The sequence below is a fragment of the Schistocerca serialis genome, chromosome 2 (assembly GCF_023864345.2).
Source record: "Schistocerca serialis cubense isolate TAMUIC-IGC-003099 chromosome 2, iqSchSeri2.2, whole genome shotgun sequence".
Taxonomy (NCBI): domain Eukaryota; kingdom Metazoa; phylum Arthropoda; class Insecta; order Orthoptera; family Acrididae; genus Schistocerca; species Schistocerca serialis.
The window spans coordinates 1,089,297,661-1,089,320,236 of NC_064639.1; the positions used below are offsets into that span (position 1 = coordinate 1,089,297,661).

The following is a 22,576-nucleotide window of genomic DNA, read 5'->3' on the forward strand; positions in this document are numbered from 1 at the left end:
TTGGCCATACTCATGTAACATTTTTTTGTGATGGTTGTAAACTGTTAACAGCTGGACTGTTATAATATCTAACACTAACGTAAAAAATTAAAAAAGTCCCCCTTTTACTGTATGATAGTTCTTTTCATTTCAAGTTGTTGCCACTAATCTGGGCTTCATCTAAGTGATTCTGTTATATTATTTATTACATGTTCGTCTCTTATAGTATGACTGCATTTGGGGAAACTTCTGAAAAATTATATTTGGTGATGGCTGTAAACTTTTTCCCTCCCATCTTATAACTTATGTATTACCTGTATCGGTTTTATGTTTATGTTGTTCCACACAAGTCATTGGTTGCTATTGTCTTCTGTTCTGATTATTGGCTGGAGACTGTCTCTGTAACATTGTTCAGTGTTACCTAACGACGCACATTTCATGCTGTTAGTATATGAGCTTCTCTTCCATAAAAGTAACATAAATGTATTTCATGTACTTAGCCCCCCGTCGGAGGTTCGAGTATTCCATCGGGCATGAATGTGTGTGGTGTCCTTAGTGTAAGTTAGATTAAGCAGTGTAGGGACCGACGACTTCAGCAGTTTGGTCCCATAGGAACTTACCACCAAAATCACCACCACCATATACTTAATTGCAATTCATAGAAGTTTGTTAAATACCTCTTTGAAATGCTTTCTATAGCTAATGCTACCGCCACCCACTGGCTTTCGTTTACATCTTTGACAGCTTAATCGTCACATTCAGTTTGGCACTGGTTCTATTCGAATAGATTTCGACACTGTCATATATGCATACCTAAGATGAGATTTGTATTGTATTCACTCTACGTGCTCATTTTCGTGAGCTTTGTTCTGAGTTTTATTCTAATGCAAGTGTGATACTAACTGAAATTTCTGTATACTGGAATACTTAGATTCATACTTATGTACATATCTGCTATCGTTGATTTTCTTGTACACCCCCACAGCTTCAGTCTGATGATGAGATTTTGAAACGCGTAACGCTTAATAAAGAATCGTGCTATCAAGACTTTTCTGTATTTCAGAATTGTGCCAGTTTATATTTTGCAGAGATATAAAATATACAACGGACTAACACTGAACGTCATGCTTTTCTAATTACGCGCAAAACAAAAAGCAAACATAAAATAAGAAGAGGTCGCCGGCTCCCGGTTTGTCTGTCGCAGATTCATTTGTTTCTCTTTCCCTGCCAACGCTACCGATACTACCGCTAATCCCATCATTTACTACGTCATTTATATATTGTACGTAACTTACCAAACTGTAGTTTTGGTACAGCACAACTCTACACAGAAAACATTTTATCCGCTTCATAGACAGATCGACGCACGACGTGCTCCTAGATTTATATGAATCTTGCAGCTCCCGAAGAATGAAGTTACAACGAAATCCAGACCTGAAGCTGCTTACAGGCGTCGATAAATATTAACAGGGACAGTTGAAAATGTGTGCCCCGACCGGGACGCGAACATGGGATCGGCCGGCCGTTGTGGTCGTGCGGTTCTAGGCGCTTCAGTCTGGAACCGCGTGACCGCTACGGTCGCAGGTTCGAATCCTGCCTCGGGCAGGGACGTGTGTGATGTCCTTAGGTTAGTTAGGTTTAATTAGTTCTAAGTTTTAGGGGGCTGATGACCACAGATGTTAAGTCCCATAGTGCTCAGAGCCATTTGAACCATTTGAACATGGGATCTGCTGCTAACAAGGGAACCTCCCCATCGCACCCCCCTCAGAATTAGTTATAAGTTGGTACAGTGGATAGGCCTTGAAAAACTGAACACAGATCAATCGAGAAAACAGGAAGAAGTTGTGTGGAACTATGAAAAAATAAGCAAAATATACAAACTGAGTAGTCCATGTATGAGATAGGCAACAACCAGGTAATGCAAACCCCATGAGTGCCGTGGTGCCGTGGTTAGCGAATGCAGCTGCGGAGCGATAGGTCCTCGGTTAAAGTCTTCGCTCGGGAGAAAATTTTAATTTTTTATTTCCAGACAATTATCAAAGTTCAGGCACTCACATATAATCAACTTCGCTCTCCAAAATTCCAGGACATGTTCAGTTTTGCTTGGACATATGCAGGATTTGACGGTCTACACACGGAAAAATTTGAAAACGTTAAAAACATATGTTTTGACAGAGCACAGACAAAACTGTGCGACTGTGAAACTGTTGCATTCATTTGTTGCAGTTTATGTGACAAACTCTTATGCTTTCACACTTTTTTGGGAGTGATTATCACATTCACAAGAAAACCTAAATTGGGCAAGGTAGAAGAATCTTTTTACCCATTCACCAAGTGTACAAGTTAGGTGGGTCGACAACATATTCCTCTCATGTGACGCACATGCTGTCACCAGTGTCGTATAGAATATATCAGACGTGTTTTCCTGTGGAGGAATCGGTTGACCTATGACCTTGCAATCAAATGTTTTCGGTTTCCATTGGACGGGCACGTCCTTTCGGCTACTAATCGCACGGTTTTGCGGAGCGGTCGCAAATCACAGACACTAAACTTATTACACTGAACAGAGACGTCAATGAACGAACGGACAGATCATAACTTTGCAAAAATAATGGAAGTAAATTTTTCACTCTAGGGAATATTTGAACCAAGAACCTCTCGTTCGGCTGTTGCTCACGCTAACCACGGGACCACGGCGCTCCTAAATTCGTGCTCTCCTAGATGTTGCCCGTCTTTCGCATGGACTACTCAGTTTGTATATTTTGCTTAGTTTTTTCATAGCTCCACACAACTTCATCCTGTTTTCTCGATTGATCTGTGTTCAGTTTTTCAAGGCCTATCCACTGTACCAACTTATAACTAATTCTGAGGGGGGTGCAATGGGGAGGTTCCCTTGTAAGATGGCAGACACTCTATCCGTTTTTTCCTTTTTTTTCGGCGGTGCGGGTGTCCCATGACACCCGTTAAAGTTCAGTGTTGAGCCGTTGACTCAGGTTGTTTTTTTTTTTTTACAGAAGGCAGTTAACCCTCTGACCGAACACGCTGAGCTACCGTGCCGGCACCCGTCGAGCCACCGAGGACACAGAGCAGAGCGCGCCTGCAGGGACTAATCTCTGCCATGCTCCCCGTAAGACCCATATTCCCAACTTAAACTGTCCACACACTACATTTGTAGTGCCCTTGACCACTATACTCATTACTTGCGGCAGTCAATCTACCGCTTCCCGTAAGAGTTCGGGCATCGTGGGTTCACCCGCACTGAAGAAGATCATTGGCCGGTAAGCCTTATCTACATGAAGAAGGTACCTTCATGATCGAAAAAACAGATAACGTCTTCACATGGATAAGGCTTACTGGCGAATGATCTTCTTCAGTGCGGGTGCACCCACGTTGCCCGAACTCTTACGGGAATCGGTAGATTTGACTGCCGCGAGTAATGACTGTAGAGGGCAGGGGCACTACAAATGTAGTGTGTGGACAGTAAGTTGGGAATATGGGTCTTATGGGGAGCATGGCAGAGGTAAGTCCCTGCAATCGCACTGTTCTCCCTGTCCTCGCTGGCTCAGACGGATAGCGCGACTGCCATGTACGCAAGAGATCAAAAATGGCTCTGAGCACTATGGGACTTAACATCTATGGTCATCAGTCCCCTAGAACTTAGAACTACTTAAACCTAACTAACCTAAGGAAATCACACAACACCCAGCCATCACGAGGCAGAGAAAACCCCTGACCCCGCCGGGAATCGAACCCGGGAACCCGGGCGTGGGAAGCGAGAACGCTACCGCACGACCACGAGATGCGGGCGTAGGCAAGAGATCCCGGGCTGTAGTTCACTGGAGGCACACTTTCCAACTGTCCCCGTTGATATTTATCAACGCCTTTAGGCAGCTACAGCTCTGAATTTAATTGTAATTTCACGCTCCTAGAGTAGTTTATCGGATGGCTGTGTTGGCACGAATATCATATGGCCGCAAAGCTACGTTAAATGGCAGATCATGTGACTGTCGACTCCACCATAAGTGGGACAAGTGTTACAAGGACAGCAAGTGTACCATGATTTTGAATTAAAGTAACTTTAATGCAAAAAAATTACACAGAAGTACTCGTAATTTATATTTATTTTGAGGATAGACCTGTCTTTCAAAAAAGATTCATACAGTAAAGAGCGACAGTTTTGTAAAGCAGTTTTCTTCAAGTGGGTGTGGCACGGTGCATATCTCCCGCGTGCTGCTCGCTTTACGCTAGGCAACGCGTGCGTTCACATCAGGATGTAGACGGAGGCTCCGAGTAACGTCCCGCGAACAGCACAGTTTTCGTCTGCTGGTCCAGTATGAGGAACAGGAAGGGGTGATCCGCTTTGAAGATGATGGGTGGTGGCGGCCCAAATCCGACGGAGGTAGGGTAGCCAACAATCACAGCTGCAAAAGAATGCATCACGTGATGTTTTCGTGCATCACACCATAATCTGCATCATATCAGAAGACTGAAAGTTAATGTGTTCTTAGCTGACATTTTTATGCTTTTCTTGTTTTAACTCTACAACATTCATTTTCCTCACAATGCTGTAAATTTTATTTTATTTTTAGTTATAGTTATTTCATTAAGACAGCCATGTATGAGATTACAGCCGCCTGGCATTGCAAAGCGCTGGAGTGTGAACATTTGACCAGGTTGGTTGGTTGGTTTGGGGAAGGAGACCAGACAGCGTGGTCATCGGTCTCATCGGATTAGGGAAGGATGGGGAAGGAAGTCGGCCGTGCCCTTTCAGAGGAACCATCCCGGCATTTGCCTGGAGTGATTTAGGGAAATCACGGAAAACCCAAATCAGGATGGCCGGACGCGGGATTGAACCGTCGTCCTTCCGAATGCGAGTCCAGTGTCTAACCACTGCGCCACCTCGCTCGGTCATTTGACCAGGTCGGAGTCATTTTACGCCTGGGACTAACAACATGTTGCGTGAACGACTTGCACATGTAACACCTACAACGCCTCTCCGTGTTAATAAACCAAAATAGCTCCCAAATTAGCTCCTATGCCCTCGAAATATAAATTCAGAAAATGTCCAAAGCCCCTCCATAAGCAGTACATTACGAAATAGAAATAAGAGACAAATAGTGGGAAATCTATAGTAGAAAAATACACTCCAAATGGTTCAAATGGCTCTGAGCACTATGCGACTTAACTTCTGAGGTCATCAGTCGCCTAGAACTTAGAACTAATTAAACCTAACTAACCTAAGGACATCACACACATCCATGGCCGAGGCAGGATTCGAACCTGCGACCGTAGCGGTCACGCGGTTCCAGACTAAAGCGCCTTTAACCGCACGGCCACACCGACCGGCAATACACTCCTGGAAATTGAAATAAGAACACCGTGAATTCATTGTCCCAGGAAGGGGAAACTTTATTGACACATTCCTGGGGTCAGATACATCACATGATCGCACTGACAGAACCACAGGCACATAGACACAGGCAACAGAGCATGCACAATGTCGGCACTAGTACAGTGTATATCCACCTTTCGCAGCAATGCAGGCTGCTATTCTCCCATGGAGACGATCGTAGAGATGCTGGATGTAGTCCTGTGGAATGGCTTGCCATGCCATTTCCACCTGGCGCCTCAGTTGGACCAGCGTTCGTGCTTGACGTGCAGACCGCGTGAGACGACGCTTCATCCAGTCCCAAACATGCTCAATGGGGGACAGATCCGGAGATCTTGCTGGCCAGGGTAGTTGACTTACACCTTCTAGAGCACGTTGGGTGGCACGGGATACATGCGGACGTGCATTGTCCTGTTGGAACAGCAAGTTCCCTTGCCGGTCTAGGAATGGTAGAACGATGCGTTCGATGACGGTTTGGATGTACCGTGCACTATTCAGTGTCCCCTCGACGATCACCAGTGGTGTACGGCCAGTGTAGGAGATCGCTCCCCACACCATGATGCCGGGTGTTGGCCCTGTGTGCCTCGGTCGTATGCAGTCCTGATTGTGGCGCTCACCTGCACGGCGCCAAACACGCATACGACCATCATTGGCACCAAGGCAGAAGCGACTCTCATCGCTGAAGACGACACATCTCCATTCGTCCCTCCATTCACGCCTGTCGCGACACCACTGGAGGCGGGCTGCACGATGTTGGGGCGTGAGCGGAAGACGGCCTAACGGTGTGCGGGACCGTAGCCCAGCTTCATGGAGACGGTTGCGAATGGTCCTCGCCGATACCCCAGGAGCAACAGTGTCCCTAATTTGCTGGGAAGTGGTGGTGCGGTCCCCTACGGCACTGCGTAGGATCCTACGGTCTTGGCGTGCATCCGTGCGTCGCTGCGGTCCGTCCCAGGTCGACGGGCACGTGCACCTTCCGCCGACCACTGGCGACAACATCGATGTACTGTGGAGACCTCACGCCCCACGTGTTGAGCAATTCGGCGGTACGTCCACCCGGCCTCCCGCATGCCCACTATACGCCCTCGCTCAAAGTCCGTCAACTGCACATACGGTTCACGTCCACGCTGTCGCGGCATGCTACCAGTGTTAAAGACTGCGATGGAGCTCCGTATGGCACGGCAAACTGGCTGACACTGACGGCGGCGGTGCACAAATGCTGCGCAGCTAGCGCCATTCGACGGCCAACACCGCGGTTCCTGGTGTGTCCGCTGTGCCGTGCGTGTGATCATTGCTTGTACAGCCCTCTCGCAGTGTCCGGAGCAAGTATGGTGGGTCTGACACACTGGTGTCAATGTGTTCTTTTTTCCATTTCCAGGAGTGTAATTGAAAAAGAAAAGAATTTTAATCACAAATTTTGGAAGCATGGGAAGGGGGAAAAACGATAGAAATGGTTAAATTATTAGTTATTCTTATCTATGAGAAAATCAATATTACAGTCACAGAACGTAGGTCTTGAACACCAAAGATAGCGTTTACTAAAGTATAAATAGACATACAATGCAATTATGATACTCCAGTCTCTATCCTCTGGTCTGTTCGAAGTCAATTAGGACGTACAGCTTTAGGAAGCAACAATAGGAGCTTTATTAAACCAGGGCGCAAGAATAAATCGCGACGAGATTGTTTTTAGGGAAGCATTAATTTCAGATCAGAATTAGAACTCTTGTCATATTAGAGGAACGGGGAGGTGATCAATAATCTCTCTGGCTTTAACGTCACTTCGTGTGAAGATTTAAATATTTTAGGGAATTAACGATTTTTGGACATATTCGGACTTTGTGTTGTGATAGTGGAAAAGCTTTACTTCACGCGACTAGTAATCATAGTTCGTGACAGTTGTTTATGGATATTAAGCGGGAACAATATTTTTGTCGAAAGTGACAGAACATTGTTTAGTATCTATGATATTTACGGGATTCCTGATTAGATACTTATTCAAAGAACCCCTTTGAATGCGATAGTATGAAAGAATTGATTTATTAATAATTATTGTTAAATAAAATAACGTGTTAATTTGAAACTGACTATTCGTCTGAAATTTACTTCGATTTAGGTTCATAAATAATTAGGTTACGTGATTTTCACTAAGAATAAACTGCAGACTAGTAACTGAAACAAGTGAACGAGAATCTATTGAAAACACCAGTATTAATTTACTTATGGTTTTTTTTTTCCTTCAGAACTGGGAGGACAATACGTGTAGTGACTCACTGGGGTTAATTTAAGAACTAGCCGGGATAAAACAAAACCCCTCAATACCAGTCAATGTATAGATAAATTAACATTCCTACTTTCATGCAAGATACGGAAGTCGGGATAGAAAAAATACACACAATATTCTAGCGCGCAAAACTTAAGGACATTCCGCGGAATATTCCGTCGTTCCGATAGCTCTTCTACTTGCGCTGTCCGATGTGGCCGACTGATGTCACCCATAAAGCTCAAGCCAGAGCAGAATGTACTTCTGAAAAGGTGCACGTGGGCAAGGAGTACAGCACCACAATGACGTTGAACGGTGAATGTAAAGAGTACAAAGACTTGGAAGTCAACCAGTCTATGCAACATTATGCCTTCTTACACCGCAACACTTGGGCCATCAAAACGACCATGTTCTCCAACACTGGACGTTCCCTCATATGGCGAGACGCACCGTGGAACATTGTCGACCAGGATCGTTTCGGTGCTCCAGGTGCTACGGTGTGGGAAGGCAAAATGTTGCACGGGCGTATTGACCTCCAAAACTTTGATCACGCACAAGGTACACTCACGCGTCAATGTTATTGTGACACCACTCTCTTTCTTCACGTCCGCATTTTAAGAGGTTCATCCGTCTGTGACTTCATTTTCATTGATGCGTGGCCGAATCAAACAGCGCAGGTGAATGGATTGGTCTTCCTGTTCCCCAGACTTAAATCCCATCGAGCTTGAATGGTATGCACTGGAGGGACGTATTACAATACGCACACATCCTACGCATGCATGAATGTCGTCAGACCAGCCGTTGTCGGTCATGTTGGTGGAGGACTGCCCTACCAAAGGAACTCCTCTCCAACCTGGTGGCCACGGGAGCACAAAAATGGCTCTGAGCGCTATGGGACTCAACTTCTGAGGTCATCAGTCCCCAAGAGCTTAGAACTACTTAAACCTAACTAACCTAAGGACATCATACACATCCATGCTCGAGGCAGGATTCGAACCTGCGACCGTAGCAGTCTCGCGGTTCCGGACTGTAGCGCCCAGAACCGCTCGGGGCACACTGTACAGCGTCCACTGCCGTCTGCTGTGATCACATACTCTATTAAGAAACATGTCACGCCTTTTGCAATGTAGAGGGGACCATCACGAATAGCGGGGACTCCAGTGTAATTATTGCCTTTGAATAAAATTGTCATTTTTGTTCGTTTTAGAGCGCCTTTCTTTCAGTTACCTTCTGTTCCCATACAGTAGCCGTTCTTCCTAATCAGGGCCAAGTTTCATTGAGGTATGTCACGTGACTGTGGCCCATGATGCCAAATTTGTTTTCGTCCTTACGTTTTGCACACCAGTGTACAAGGGCTCCACTGCTACACATCGAACCCAGTGCTATGAATCATTTCTTCGTGAGATGGAGTCTGCTTTAATACATGTCTGTGAAATATCACTTCATCAGGAAAATAGCATTAAAAGGTGGAATTTCCTTTAGTCCTCAAATTCACAAACTGAGGAGGGACCACGAATTCGATAGTACAAAGAATGTTACAGAAAAAGATGCACTGACTGCCTCGAAATCTGTTGCTAGTGAGTAATAAACATAAAATTATCAAAACCATTTCGGTAAGCTTCAAGAAGCTAGGTTGTAAGGTGACAAGTACCGTTTCTACACTCACATATTGACTACTTCCATGAATGTTCTGGGACGTTACAGTGAAGAGCAAGGTGAACACTTCCATCAGGACATTAGCGGGATGGAGAAGATGTATTAGGTGAGATGGACTCAAAGTATGATGTTGGAGACGTAAAGTAAAGCTGAAGGTTCTTTGAGGGAAACAAAAAAGAGAATGTTCTAAAATTAAATGTAACGGATTTTTACAACGTTGCTAAAACAACACTTTGCAGTATTTGTAGTGTATACCTAAAACAGTAATTATAAAAATAATAGCCGGCCGCTGTGGCCGAGCGGTTCTAGGCGCTACAGTCCGGAACCGCGCGCCTGCTACGGTCGCAGGTTCGAGCCCTGCCTCGGGCATGGATGTGTGTGATGTCCTTAGGTTAGTTAGGTTTAAGTAGTTCTAGGCCTAGGAGACTGATAACCTCAGATGTTAAGTCCCATAGTGCTTAGAGCCATTTTTTATATAAAAATAATAACCTTGATTTAAATTCTGTTTAAATATTCGTGTTTCAATTACTTATGTATTTAAAATATGAGCTACTGTTTTATGACAAATCTTGATGTGATAGAGCAGTGCGAAAGTAATTTTGAGAATCACTGTCATAAATTGAATCTAGAACAGTTATTATTGACAATTTACCGGGAATGAATGCTCACTGTCGTTATTCATTAAAAAAGGCGAAGGACTGCTTTAATCTCACTCTTTAAAGATTTGGCACCAATGTAGGTGCAGTGAATCAGCAATTTTTGTCATCACGTGCGGCATATAATGCATCGCTGGTAATGGTCTATGGGACAGTTTCAAGTACCGCACAATTTTGAGAAATCCCAAGCAGGGCAATGTCTAACGTCGTATATTTGTACGTGAAGCGGGGAGCTATACAGAGCTGCGCAATTTTCTTAATGAATGAGGTTATCTATTTCTATACTCAAAATATCCACGGGTGTACTGCCGGTCTACAGTGTCCAACGGGCACAATATTTCGGCGATCATACATGTCGCCATCATCAGGTGAACTGACGAACTGAGCTCCTGTGAACGTGCCGGCACGGAGATCCGTACGCTATGGCTGCTCAGAGGGAACTGGGTTCGGTCGCGACGGCGGCCGATTTAAATACCCTCCGCCCGCGGCGCGCTCCCTCCGCCGTCCGCGCCCCCCGCCACGGTCGCGCCGTGGAACAGATTGCGACGGCGTCTGAGGTGACGTCGGTGTGATGGCTCTGTCCGCCGTGGTCGTCACAACTATACGGTTGCTCGATTTACTCTTGATTAACCCAATCGCTGGTTCCCACGCCTTGCTAAGATTATAGCCACAGTCACGGTTTATGAGGTCGTCATTGGTGCGAATTTCGATGGCCTCTCTAACAACGATGTCCCAGTATTTCGACGTCTGTACCAGAATCCTCGTGCGTTCATACTCCATAGCGTGATTTTCCGACAAACAATGTTCAGCGACCGCCGACTTGGTCGGATACATCAGTCGAGTGTGCCTCTGGTGATCACGGCATCGATCCTCGACGGTACGCATCGTCTGACCAATATACGACTTGCCACATTGACACGGAATCTGGTACACGCCGGCCTTCCTCAAACCGAGGTCATCTTTGGCGCTCCCCACCAGTGCACGAGTTTTATTCGGAGGACAAAACACAGTTCCGACCCGGTGTTTCTTCAAAATGCGGGCGATTTTCCCCGAGAGTGCGCCTGTCCGGTCCGGACCGGTACCGCCTAGACTATATGGACTCCTGAAGGTTCACAAAGAGGGGTACCATTACGCCCCATTGTCAGCAACATCAGGGCACCTACATATTTATTGGCCAAATACCTTAAGGGAATATTAAATCCTTATGTGGGTAAATGTAGTTCTTGTGAATTATTATGGGTGGAGGTTATACTCAACAACCGAGCTAGGTTAATAATTGGCTCCTTTTGCCGACCTCCCGAATCAGCAGCATTAGTGGCAGAACAACTGAGAGAAAATCTGGAATCCATTTCACATACATTTCCTCAGCATGTTATAGTCTTAGGTGGAGATTTCAATTTACCAGATGTAGACTGGGACACTCAGATGTTTAGGACGGGTGGTAGGGACAGAGCATCGCGTGACATTACACTGAGTGCACTATCCGAAAATTATCTCGAGCAATTAAACAGAGAACCGACTCGTGGAGATAACATCTTGGACCTATTAATAACAAACAGACCCGAACTTTTCGACTCTGTAAGCGCAGAACATGGAATCAGTGTTGATAAGGCCGTTGCAGCATCCCTGAATATGGAAGTAAATAGGAATATAAAAAAAGGGAGGTATGTTTATCTGTTTAGCAAGAGTAATAGGAGGCAGATTCCAGACTACCTAACAGATCAAAACGAAAATTTGTTCCGTCACTGAAAATGTTGAGTGTTTATGGAAAAAGTTCCAGGCAATCGTAAAATGCGTTTTAGATAGGTACGTGCCGATTAAAACTGTGAGGGACTGGAAAAACCCACCGTGGTTCAACAACAAAGTTAGGAAACTACTGCGAAAGCAAAGAGAGCTTCACTACAAGTTTAAACGCAGCCAAAACCTTTTCCTGCTTTTCGTGCAGCCACAGGACCTCGTATTACGTCTCAAACAGTGCGCAATAGGCTGCATGATGCGCAACTTCTCTCCCGACGTACATGGCGAGATCCATCTTTGCACCCACGTCACTATACAGCGCGGTACAGATGGGCCCAACAACATGTCGAATGGACCGCTCAGGATTGACATCACGTTCTTTTCACTGATGAGTGTAGCACATGCCGTCAACCAGACAATCGTCAGAGACCCGGTCGGGATGTACGCCCTAGACACACTGTCCAGCGATTGCAGCAAGGTGGAGATTCCCTGCTTTTTTGGGGTGGCGTTATGTGGGGCCGAAGTACACCGCCAGTGGTAACGGAAGGCGTTGTAACGGGTGTCATCCTCCGACAGATAGTGCGACCATATCGGCAGCATATTGGCGAGGCATACGTCTTCATGGACGACAATTCGCGCCCCCATTGTGCACATCTTGTGAATGACTTCCTTCAGAATAACGACATCGCGCGACTAGGGTCGACAGCATGTTCTCCACACATGAACCCTATCGAACATGACCGGATAGACTGAAAAGGACTGTTTATGGCCGACGTCACCCACCAACCACTCTGAGGGATCTACGCCGAATCGCCGTTGAGGAGTGGGACAATCTGGACCAACACTGCCTTGATGAACTTGTGTATAACGACGAACACAGGCATGCATCGATGCATGAGAACTTGCTACTAGGTGTTAGGGGCACCAGTGTGTACAGCAGTGTGGACCACCACTTCTGAAGGTCTCGCTGTATGACGGTACAACATGCAGTGTTTGGTTTCCATCAGCAATAAAAAGGGCGGAAGTGATGTTCATGTTGATTTCTATTCCACTTTTTCCGGTTTCGGAACCCTCCGAACCGAGGTGATGCAAAACTTTGTTTGATATGTGTACATCCATGGCAGAGGTAGGCGACTATTCAGATTTGGCACAACTCTGAAACATAGAAAGGTATTGATCGCACAGTTCTTTATTATGAAAGCGTTTCAAAATCTCATCATCGGACTGCAGCTGTGGAATGAAGTCCACAAGAAAATTAACTACGGCAGATAAGTACATAAGTATGCGTCTATGTATTCCAGCATACAGAAATTTCAGTTACTATCGTACTTACTTACTGGCCATTATAGCTAAATATACGTTACTGTATTCCAACCTGTTAGATGGTGCCACCATTTTCATGGACCGTCTGATAATGCTGTCTTGCCAACCTTCCTCTACAGATTCACTCGCCTTAAAGAGATGGAGCCACTGTTCTCCCAGGCAGCCACCACGTTCTACCTGCCTCGCTGTGCAGCTCCTTCAGTTACAGACGATGCGTAGGGCTTCGATCTTCGCGTTTTGCCAGCAATAATTCTTCATGTTATTCATTTGACTTACTCTACAATTTTATCACAACTCGCTCATGCTTCCTCGCCATGCGTTGCACATTATGGTCAAAGTAAATTTAACCTCTCGTATCGAGTTCAACGAGTGTTTTTTTTCTCTTTTTAAATAAATAGCTCTACTTCTCTAGACTTACCTAAATGGTTACATTGTATGTCATCTATTGTTTGTTCGACGAGTGTAATGTTTGCAGTTGGTCATACGCATGTAACAATTTTTGGTGATGGTTGTAAACTTGTAACAGCTGGACCCTTACAATATATAACACTAATCTAAACAACCAAAAAAATCCCCCTTTTTACTGCATAATAATTCTTTTCAATTCAAGTTGTTGCCACTAATCTGGGGTCATCTAAATTATTCTGCTATGTCATTTATTACATGTTCGTCTATTGTAGTATGACCACATTTCGTGACACTTCTGAAGAATTTTATTTGGTGATGGCTGTAAACTTTTTCCCTCACAGCTTATAACTTATGTATTACCTATATCGATTTTGTGTTTATATTGTACCACACCAGTTATTGGTTGCAATTCTCTTCTGTTCTGATTAGTGCCTGGAGACTGTCTCTGTCACGTTATTGACGGTGTTACCTAACGATGCACATTTCATGCTGTTAGTATATGAGCTTCTCTTCGATAAAAGTAGCATAAATATATTTTCGCCAAGTTGCTCACGATGTTCTGACATATACTTAGTCGCAGTGCATGGGAATTTGTACATCTTTGACTTGCTCTCTATGGTTCATACTAGCGCCACTCCCTGGCCTTCGTTACGTCTTTGACAGCTTAACCGTCACATTCAGTTTGGCACTGGTTCTATTCGAATAGACAACGGCGCTGTCAAATATACATGCATGAGATGAGATTTGTATTGTAGTCATTTTTGCACTGAAGTTTGAGTTTAACGTAAGTATGGTACTAAGTGCAATTTCTGTATACTGGAATACTTAGATTCATATTTATGCACGTAGTTGATATCGTTGATTTTCTTCTAAATCCCCACAGCTTCGCGCTGATGATGAGATTTTGAAACGCGTAACGCTTGATAAAGCATTGTGCTATCAAGACTGTTCTGTATTTCACGTCTGTGCCAATTTATACTTTGCAAAGATATAAAATAGACAACGGACTAAGACTGAACGACGTGCTATTCTGATTATGTGCACACCAAAAAGCAAACACAAAATGAGAAGTCGGCGGTTCTCGGTTTCTTTCTCGTACATTCATTTATGTTTCTTACTCTACCATTTCTACCGCTAATCGCATCATTTACTACGTCATTTATGTATTGGACCAAACTTACCGCACCGTAGTTGTATTGCAGAACAATTCTATACAGAAAACATCTTTCACGCTTTACAGACAGATTGACGCTCGACTTGCTCCTGGATTAGTTTATCGGCTGGCTATGGTGGCATGAAGATCATACGGCCGCAAAGCTACGATATATGTCAGATCATGAAACTGAGGACTCCACCATAAGTGGGACAAGTGTTACAATGAAAACAATTGTACCATGATTTTGAATTAAAGTAACTTTAAAGTGGAAAAAAATAACAGAAAATTACTCGTAATTTATATTTATTTTGAGGATAGGCCTGTCTTTCAAAACAAATTCATACAGTAAAGAGCGAGCGTTTTATAAAACAGTTTTCTTCAAATGGGTGTGATACGGTGCAAATATCCAACGTGCTGCTCGCTTTACGCTAGGCAATGTGTTCACATCAGGGTGTGGACGGGGGCTCCGAGTAACGTCCCGCGAACAGCACAGTTTTCGTCTGCTGGTCCAGTATGAGGAACAGGAAGGGGTGATCCGCTTTGAAGATGATGGGTGGTGGCGGCCCAAATCCGACGGAGGTTGGGTAGGAAATAATCACAGCTGCAAAAAAATACATCATCTGATGTTTTCTTTCATCACACCGTAATCTGCATTATATCAGAAGACTGAAATTTAATATGTGTTCTTAGCTGAAATTTTTATGCTGTTCTTGTTTTAACTCTACGAAGTACATTTTCTTCACAACGCCGTAAATTTTATTTTATTTTTAGTTATAAGAATTTTATTAAGACGGCAAAGTAGGTACACGAATATGACTCGCTATGTATGAGATTACAGCCACAGGGCGTTGCGAAAACACTGGAGTGCGAATATTTGACCACGTCGGAGACATCCTTTGCCTGGGACCAACAATATGTTGCCTGAACTGTTTGCGTACCACACAATACACTAGCGCGTAAAACGTAACTACGAGAGTAACCTTCCATTCCGCGGAATATTCTTTCGTTCCAAGAGCTTCTCTACTTGCGCTGCCCGACGTGGCCGCCTTATATCACCCATATAGATGACATCAGAGGAGAATGTACTTCTAAAAAGGTGTACTTGGGCAAGGCGTACAGTGTCACAATGACGTTGAACCTCCTCAGCTAATTGTTACACAATGATATAATTTTGCTGATGCTTTCAGTGGCGCAGGCGAGTATTCTCTGCAAAATATGTCCCCAATACAGTTAGTAATGAAGATGTAATAAATTAAAGCGTCATGCTTCATGTGGCAGTTTTAATGCATGAAGAGCGAAAACGTAGTAAGCCATAAACATTTTTTTCTTGCATCATTTTATGGGAGTTGTCAGCGAGAAACAGTTTCGTAAAAGTTCGAATTTATGTGTATAGTTTGTTGCAAATTACTTATTGCTCTCGTTCCCAACTACTGCATGAATAAATTACCGGTATTCATGCGTCGTGACCTGCACTGCCTTTTCACTCCCACGCGTTTGATAGGTATGTGGCTTTTACCCCCACAGTGATTCTTTCCAATGTCACAGGTGTATCAAGTTTGGATGGCATGGATCCAGTGGTTTAGGAGGCGATGTGTAACTTACATATTTATGTAGATACATACATTTATACTTTCACTTTTATAATATGTATGGTTACTAAAAGAAATATGAAGTCACGCATACACACACACACACACACACACACACACACACACACACAAACTCACATTCGACAGTTGGCAACAACATTCAACTGTCGGCAACAACATCCAAAACACAAAATGAGAATAATGTTTTGCTACGGGAAGTAATTCAAAAATAAATTGTTAACTAATGAATACCGCAATTTAACCATCACATTGGAGATACTGGTTTAGAATGCGCTCTAGATAAAGAGCCCTCTGCTGGCATTAGTCTCTTGTATAAATACCAGACGCAGTCTGAGTATTACCAGACACGTACCATGTACTCACGTGTAACTTGACGATGATTTATATCAGATATTTTAATCGTATGTATGGCAGCTATACGTGGCTATAAACATTTTATAATTTTATATTTTACCTATCACTAAGCTTTGTTAGATTTAGCGTTAACTTATTGAACCTGTCACTTACACAATATTTATCTCTGTAATAGATCTGAGGATGGCAGTTTGCCGGAACCGGTAATAAAGTGTAAGAAAACTGTGTGATCAAGTTGGACTTGTGAAAATAAAAGGCAATTTCGTCAAAAAAAGGTAGTATAGAAAAACCCAAAACAAACACATATCAAAAATCGCTTCAACTCTTCGTCTATTTTATATAAAACATGTTTCTGCTACTCATAAACAACTTTCAAGTTTATCAGTAACAACAGGAAACTTTTGTCTTTGATAGTGTTGAAGAACGTTCCATTGATTACAGAATTACAATAATTACATAAAACGTCTTATGTTTGTGCAAGTAAACTACACTTGCATCTAAAGTTATTGATGGGTACATAAAAGCGCAGACGATACGTGATCAAGTAATTTTTCTTACTTATAAATTGAGGACCGCCGGAACAAAAACCGATAAATGCCCATTTGCTGTTAATACAGGAAGTAACAAATAGTGATCTCTAAATGGCTCCACAAGCTATAAAAAGAAGAAACACACCATAAAACACTTGATATCGTGTTGTGCTGAACATTATTTTGTGGCAGCATGTATTATTACTGCCGTATCTCCCCCCTACACCTCAAACACGCGAATACAGCAAAAGTGGATATATCGGGTTTTGTTCTGGCGCTCCTCAATTGTAATGTATATTATCCATTACTTGATGGAGAAATACAGACGTCAGATAATGTTATACATCACCCCGTTTCCCAGAGCTCCTGAAGATTGACGTTGATTGCGGATATTGTATCACAGACACCGTCCATTTGACTGTTCAGAGATGTCACTAAACCCACTCAACCATGCATAAGCAGCGCCTGTAAGACGAGGGAGTCGGACAGCCGATCACTTCCAGTCATTCCACCAGGAAGGGGGTACAAGGCTCGTGTTGTCTGTAGTTCATCCATGCCTAGACCGTCAATACTGCAGTTCGATCGCGTCCGCATTGTTACTTTGTGCCAGGAAGGGCTCTCAACAAGGGAAGTATTCAGGCATCTCGGTGTGAACCAAAGCGATGTTGTTCGGGCATGGAGGAGAGAGAGGAACTGTCCATGACATGCCTCGCTCAGGCCGCCCAAGTGCTACTACTGCAGTGGATGACCGTCACCTACGACTATGGCTCGAAGGAACCGTGACAGCAACGCCACCATATTGAATAATGCTTTTCGTGCAGCCACAAGACGTCGTATTACATCTCAAACTGTGGGCAATAGGCTGCATGATGCGCAACTTCACTCCCGACGTCCATGGCGAGATCCATCTTTGCACCCACGTCACCATGCAGCGCGGTACAGATGGGCCCAACAACATGCCGATTGGGCCGCTCAGGTTTGGCATCACGTTCTCTTCACCGATGAGTGTCGCACATGCCTTCAGCCAGACGTGTTTGGAGGCGACCCGGTCAGGATGAACGCCCTAGACACGCTGTCCAGCGAATGCAAACAGGTGGAGATTCCCTGCTGTTTTGGGGTGGCATTATGTGGGGTAACGTACGCCGCTGGTGGTCATAGAAGGCGCCGTAACGGCTGTACGATACGTGAGTACCATCCTCCAATCGATAGTGAAACCATATCGGCAGCATATTGGCGAGGCATTCGTCTTCATAGACGACAATTCGCGCCCACATCGTGCTCATCTTGTGAAGGACTTCCTTCAGGATAACGTCATCGACTAGAGGGGCCAGCATGTTCTCCAGACATGAACCCTATCGAACATGCCTGGGATAGATTGGAAAGGTCTGTTTATGGACGACGTGACCCTCCAACCACTCTGAGGGATCTACGCCGAATCGCCGTTGAGGAATAGGACAATCTGGTGGACCAACAGTGCCTTGATGAACTTATGGATAGTATACCACGACGAATACAGGCAATCATCAATGCAAGAGGACGTGCTATTGGGTATTAGAGGTACCGGTTTGTACAGCAGTGTGGACCACCATCTCAGAAGGTCACGCTGTATGGTGGTACAGCATGAAATTTGTGTTTTTCATTAGCAATAGAAAGGGTGGAGATTTCTATACTGGTTTCGGAACTCTCGGAACCGACGTGATGCAAAACTTTGTTTGATATGTGTACATCCATGGCAGAGGTAGGCGACCATTCAGATTTGGCACAACTCTGAAACATAGAAAGGTATTGATCGCACAGTTCCTTATTCAGAATGCGTTTCAAGATCTCATCATCGTACTGTGGCTGTGGAATGAAGTCCACAAGAAAATTAACTACGGCAGATAAGTACGTAAGTATGCGTCTAAGTATTCCAGCATACAGACATTTCAGTTACTATCGTACTTACTTACTGGCAACCATTATAGCTGAATATACCTTACTGTATTCCAACCTGTTAGATGGTGCCACCATTTTCATGGACCATCTGATGCTGCTGTCTTGCCAACCTTCCTCTACAGATTCACTCGACTCAAGGAGATGGAGCCACTGTTCTCAAAGGCACCCACCCACCTTGTACCTGCCTCGCTGTGCAGCTTCTTTAATTTCAGACGACACGTAGTGCGTCGATATTTCGCATTTTGCCAATAATAATTCTTCAAGCCGTTCATTTGACTTACTTTGCAGTTTTATCACAACTCGCTCATGCATTCCACTTTATGGGCAAAGCAAATTTCACTTCTCGTATGGTTTTTTTCGTTTTTTTTTTGTTTTTTTTTGTTTTAGTAAATAGCTCTACTCCTCTACACTTACCTAAATTGTTATATTGTATGTCACCTATTGTTTGTCCGACTAGTGTAATGATTACGGTTGGTCATACACTTGTAACATTTTTTTGTGATGGTTGTAATCTGATAACAGCTGGACTGTTATACGATCTAACACTAATCTAAAAAACGAATGAAATTCTCCCTTTTTACTGTATCACATTTGTTTTATTTTAAGTTGTTGCCACTAATCTCGGCTCATCTAAATGATTGTGTTATGTCATTTATTACATGTTCGTCTATTGTAGTATGACTACACTTGGTGATACTCCCGAAAAATTTTATTTGGTGATGGCTGAAAACTTATATCGGTTTTATATTTATATCGTACCACACCAGTTATTGGTTGCAATTGTCTTCTGTTCTGATTATTGGGTAAAGGCCGTCTCTGTAACGTTGTTCACGAGGTTAGCTAACGACGCACATTTCATGCTGTTAGTATATGAGCTTTTCTTCGATAAGCGTAGCAGAAATTTCTTTTTGACGAGTTGCTCACGATGCTGTGACATATACTTAGTCGCTGTGCATGGAAATTTTTTAAGCTACTCTTTGACTTGCTTTCTACGGTTCATACGGGGGCTCCGAGTATCGTCCCGCGAACAGCACAGTTTTCGTCTGCTGGTCCAGTATGAGGAACAGGAATGGGTGATCCGCTTTGAAGATCATGGGTCGTGGCCCCCCAATTTGAAGGGAGGTCGGAGCGGCAACCAACACAGCTGCAAAAGAATGCATCGCGTGATGTTTCCGTTCATTGCAGCATAATCTGCATGATAGCAGAACACTGACAAGGGGAAGGCCTCAGACACGGCCAACCGACTCGGCTCAAATTTGGCAGGTCGCTTGTGTGCAACTTAAAACGAAGGACTCTAAGATATTTTGGGTCAACACCCCCGCAATTTTGAGAAAATCGCCCCTAAAGGTTATGACGAGCAACAATGACTGGAAGAGCCATTGCAAAGTGACCTGGAGTAACATTTTAGTTGTTGACTATCCCAAGAGGTTTGGGAAATTTATTTGCCTACCTTATTATTATCAAAAAAATGGTTCAAATGGCTCTGAGCACTATGGGACTCAACTGCTGTGGTCATAAGTCCCCTAGAACTTAGAACTACTTAAACCTAACTAACCTAAGGACAGCACACAACACCCATCCATCACGAGGCAGAGAAAATCCCTGACCCCGCCGGGAATCGAACCCGGGAACCCGGGCGTGGGAAGCGAGAACGCTACCGCACTATTATTATCATTCCTTATTGATTTAATTACCTTATTAACCCTCCTATCCCTATCAATTGAGATATGAAAAAATACAAACGAAAAGAAGAACATCCTCTAGGTTTCTTCGAGATTCGAGCGCGGGTTCTTCGATTACCAGCCATTTACCTTGGCCGTTGCGCTAGCTTTTTTTTAATCTCACTTTGTTCGCTTTCGTTCGTTGCATCTGCTCGGGGCGGACGTCGTAAAACATCCGTTTAAGTTCGTTGTGGATCAAGTAACTCAGTTTTTTTTTCTTTTTTTTTTATTACAGAGGCAGCTAACCCTCTGACCGAACACGCTGAGCTACCGTGCCGGCGATATCGGTGCTGTCGACGAGAAGCGGTTACCATGGTTACAGAACAGCAGTTGTAAAAGTTTCTTTCCTCGATTTCTCGAAAAGTATGCGTTTGCGGACCCACACCTGATGATGAAAAGTGCTCTATTTACAATTATCTATCGATCCCGTCAATTTTGAATAGATTGCTCGTCATAACCTTTAGGGGCGATTTTCTCAAAAACGCGGGGCTGTTGACCCAAAATATCTTAGATTCCTTCGTTTTAAGTTGTACGCAAGCCACCTGCCAAATTTGAGCCGAATCGGTTGGCCGTGTCTGAGGCCTTCCCCTTGTGAGATTTAATGTGTTCTTAGCTGATATTTTTACGCTTTTGTTGTTTTAACTCTACGGCGTACATTTTCCTCACAATGCTGTAAATTTTATTTTTAGTTATAGATATTTTATTAAGACAGTAAACCGGGTACGCGAGGATGCCCCGCTCTGTATGAGATTACAGCCGCCGGGCATTGCGAAAGCACTGGCGCGTGAACATTTGACCAGGTTGGAGACATTTTATGCCTGGGCGGAGCTGGACAGGGAATGGAAAGATGAGGTAGTGGACAGAGAGAGAAGAGGGACGAATTGATTAACAGTGGAAGGGGTAGGAGGAGACGGACATGGAGAGAGGTAGAAGGAATTGGACAGAGACAAGGTGGAAGAAGAGATGGATGGATGGATGGAGGGAGGTATATGATGGGCAAAGAAGGGGTATCGAGGTGATGGAATAAGAGGGGGAGGAGGAGATGGACAGAGGGGGAAGGAGTAGATGGACAGAGGTCGAGGAGCAGATGGACAGATAGTGTTAGGAAGAGAAGGACAGAGAAAAGGGCAGGCAGAGATGGTCAGAGGTAGAGGGTGGAAGTGGTGGCCAGAGAGAGGGGTTGGAAGAGTGGGACAGAGAGAGGGCGAAAGAGGAGATTGTCAGAGAGATTGGGGGGGGGGAGGGAAAGGATGAGATGGACTAATGCAAGACTGGAATAAATACATACACGGGCAACGGCAGGTACTCAGATACTTATTTACTATCATTTCTTTTATTGTATATAAAGGGTGTTAAAAAAGGTACGGCCAAACTTTCAGGAAACATTCCTCACACACAAAGAAAGAAGATATGTTATGTGGACATGTGTCCGGAACCGCTTACTTTCCATGTTAGAGCTCATTTTATAACTTCTCTTCAAATCACATTAATCATGGAATGGAAACACACAGCAACAGAACGTACCAGCGTGGCTTCAAACACTTTGTTACAGGAAATGTTCAAAATGCCCTCCGTTAGCGAGGATACATGCATCCACCCTCCGTCGCATGGAATCCCTGATGCGCTGATGCAGCACTGGAGAATGGCGTATTGTATCACAGCCGTCCACAATACGAGCACGAACAGTCTCTACATTTGGTACCGGGGTTGCGTAGACAAGAGCTTTCAAATGCCCCCATAAATGAAAGTCAAGAGGGTTGAGGTCAGGAGAGCGTGGAGAACATGGAATTGGTCCGCCTCTACCAATCCATCGGTCACCGAATCTGTTGTTGAGAAGCGTACGAACACTTCGACTGAAA

The 22,576-nt window shown here is 44.2% G+C and overlaps 1 protein-coding gene across 7 annotated transcripts in view; it reads right to left on the minus strand.

Moving 5' to 3' along the window:
• LOC126458537 (leukocyte elastase inhibitor-like) overlaps positions 1 to 22,576 on the minus strand; it is a 342,121-nt gene that overhangs the window by 225,642 nt on the left and 93,903 nt on the right. Inside the window, exon 8 of one of the 7 annotated variants that reach the window (XM_050095648.1) lies at positions 19,997 to 20,140. The exons of 4 other annotated variants lie outside the window; for them this stretch is intronic. In XM_050095648.1, the coding sequence (XP_049951605.1) occupies positions 19,997 to 20,140 (144 nt within the window). Of the gene's footprint in view, positions 1 to 4,082; positions 4,401 to 14,809; positions 15,169 to 19,996; positions 20,141 to 22,576 lie in introns of those variants that run through there. 2 more of the 7 variants (XM_050095645.1, XM_050095647.1) reach the window with 2 other exon arrangements.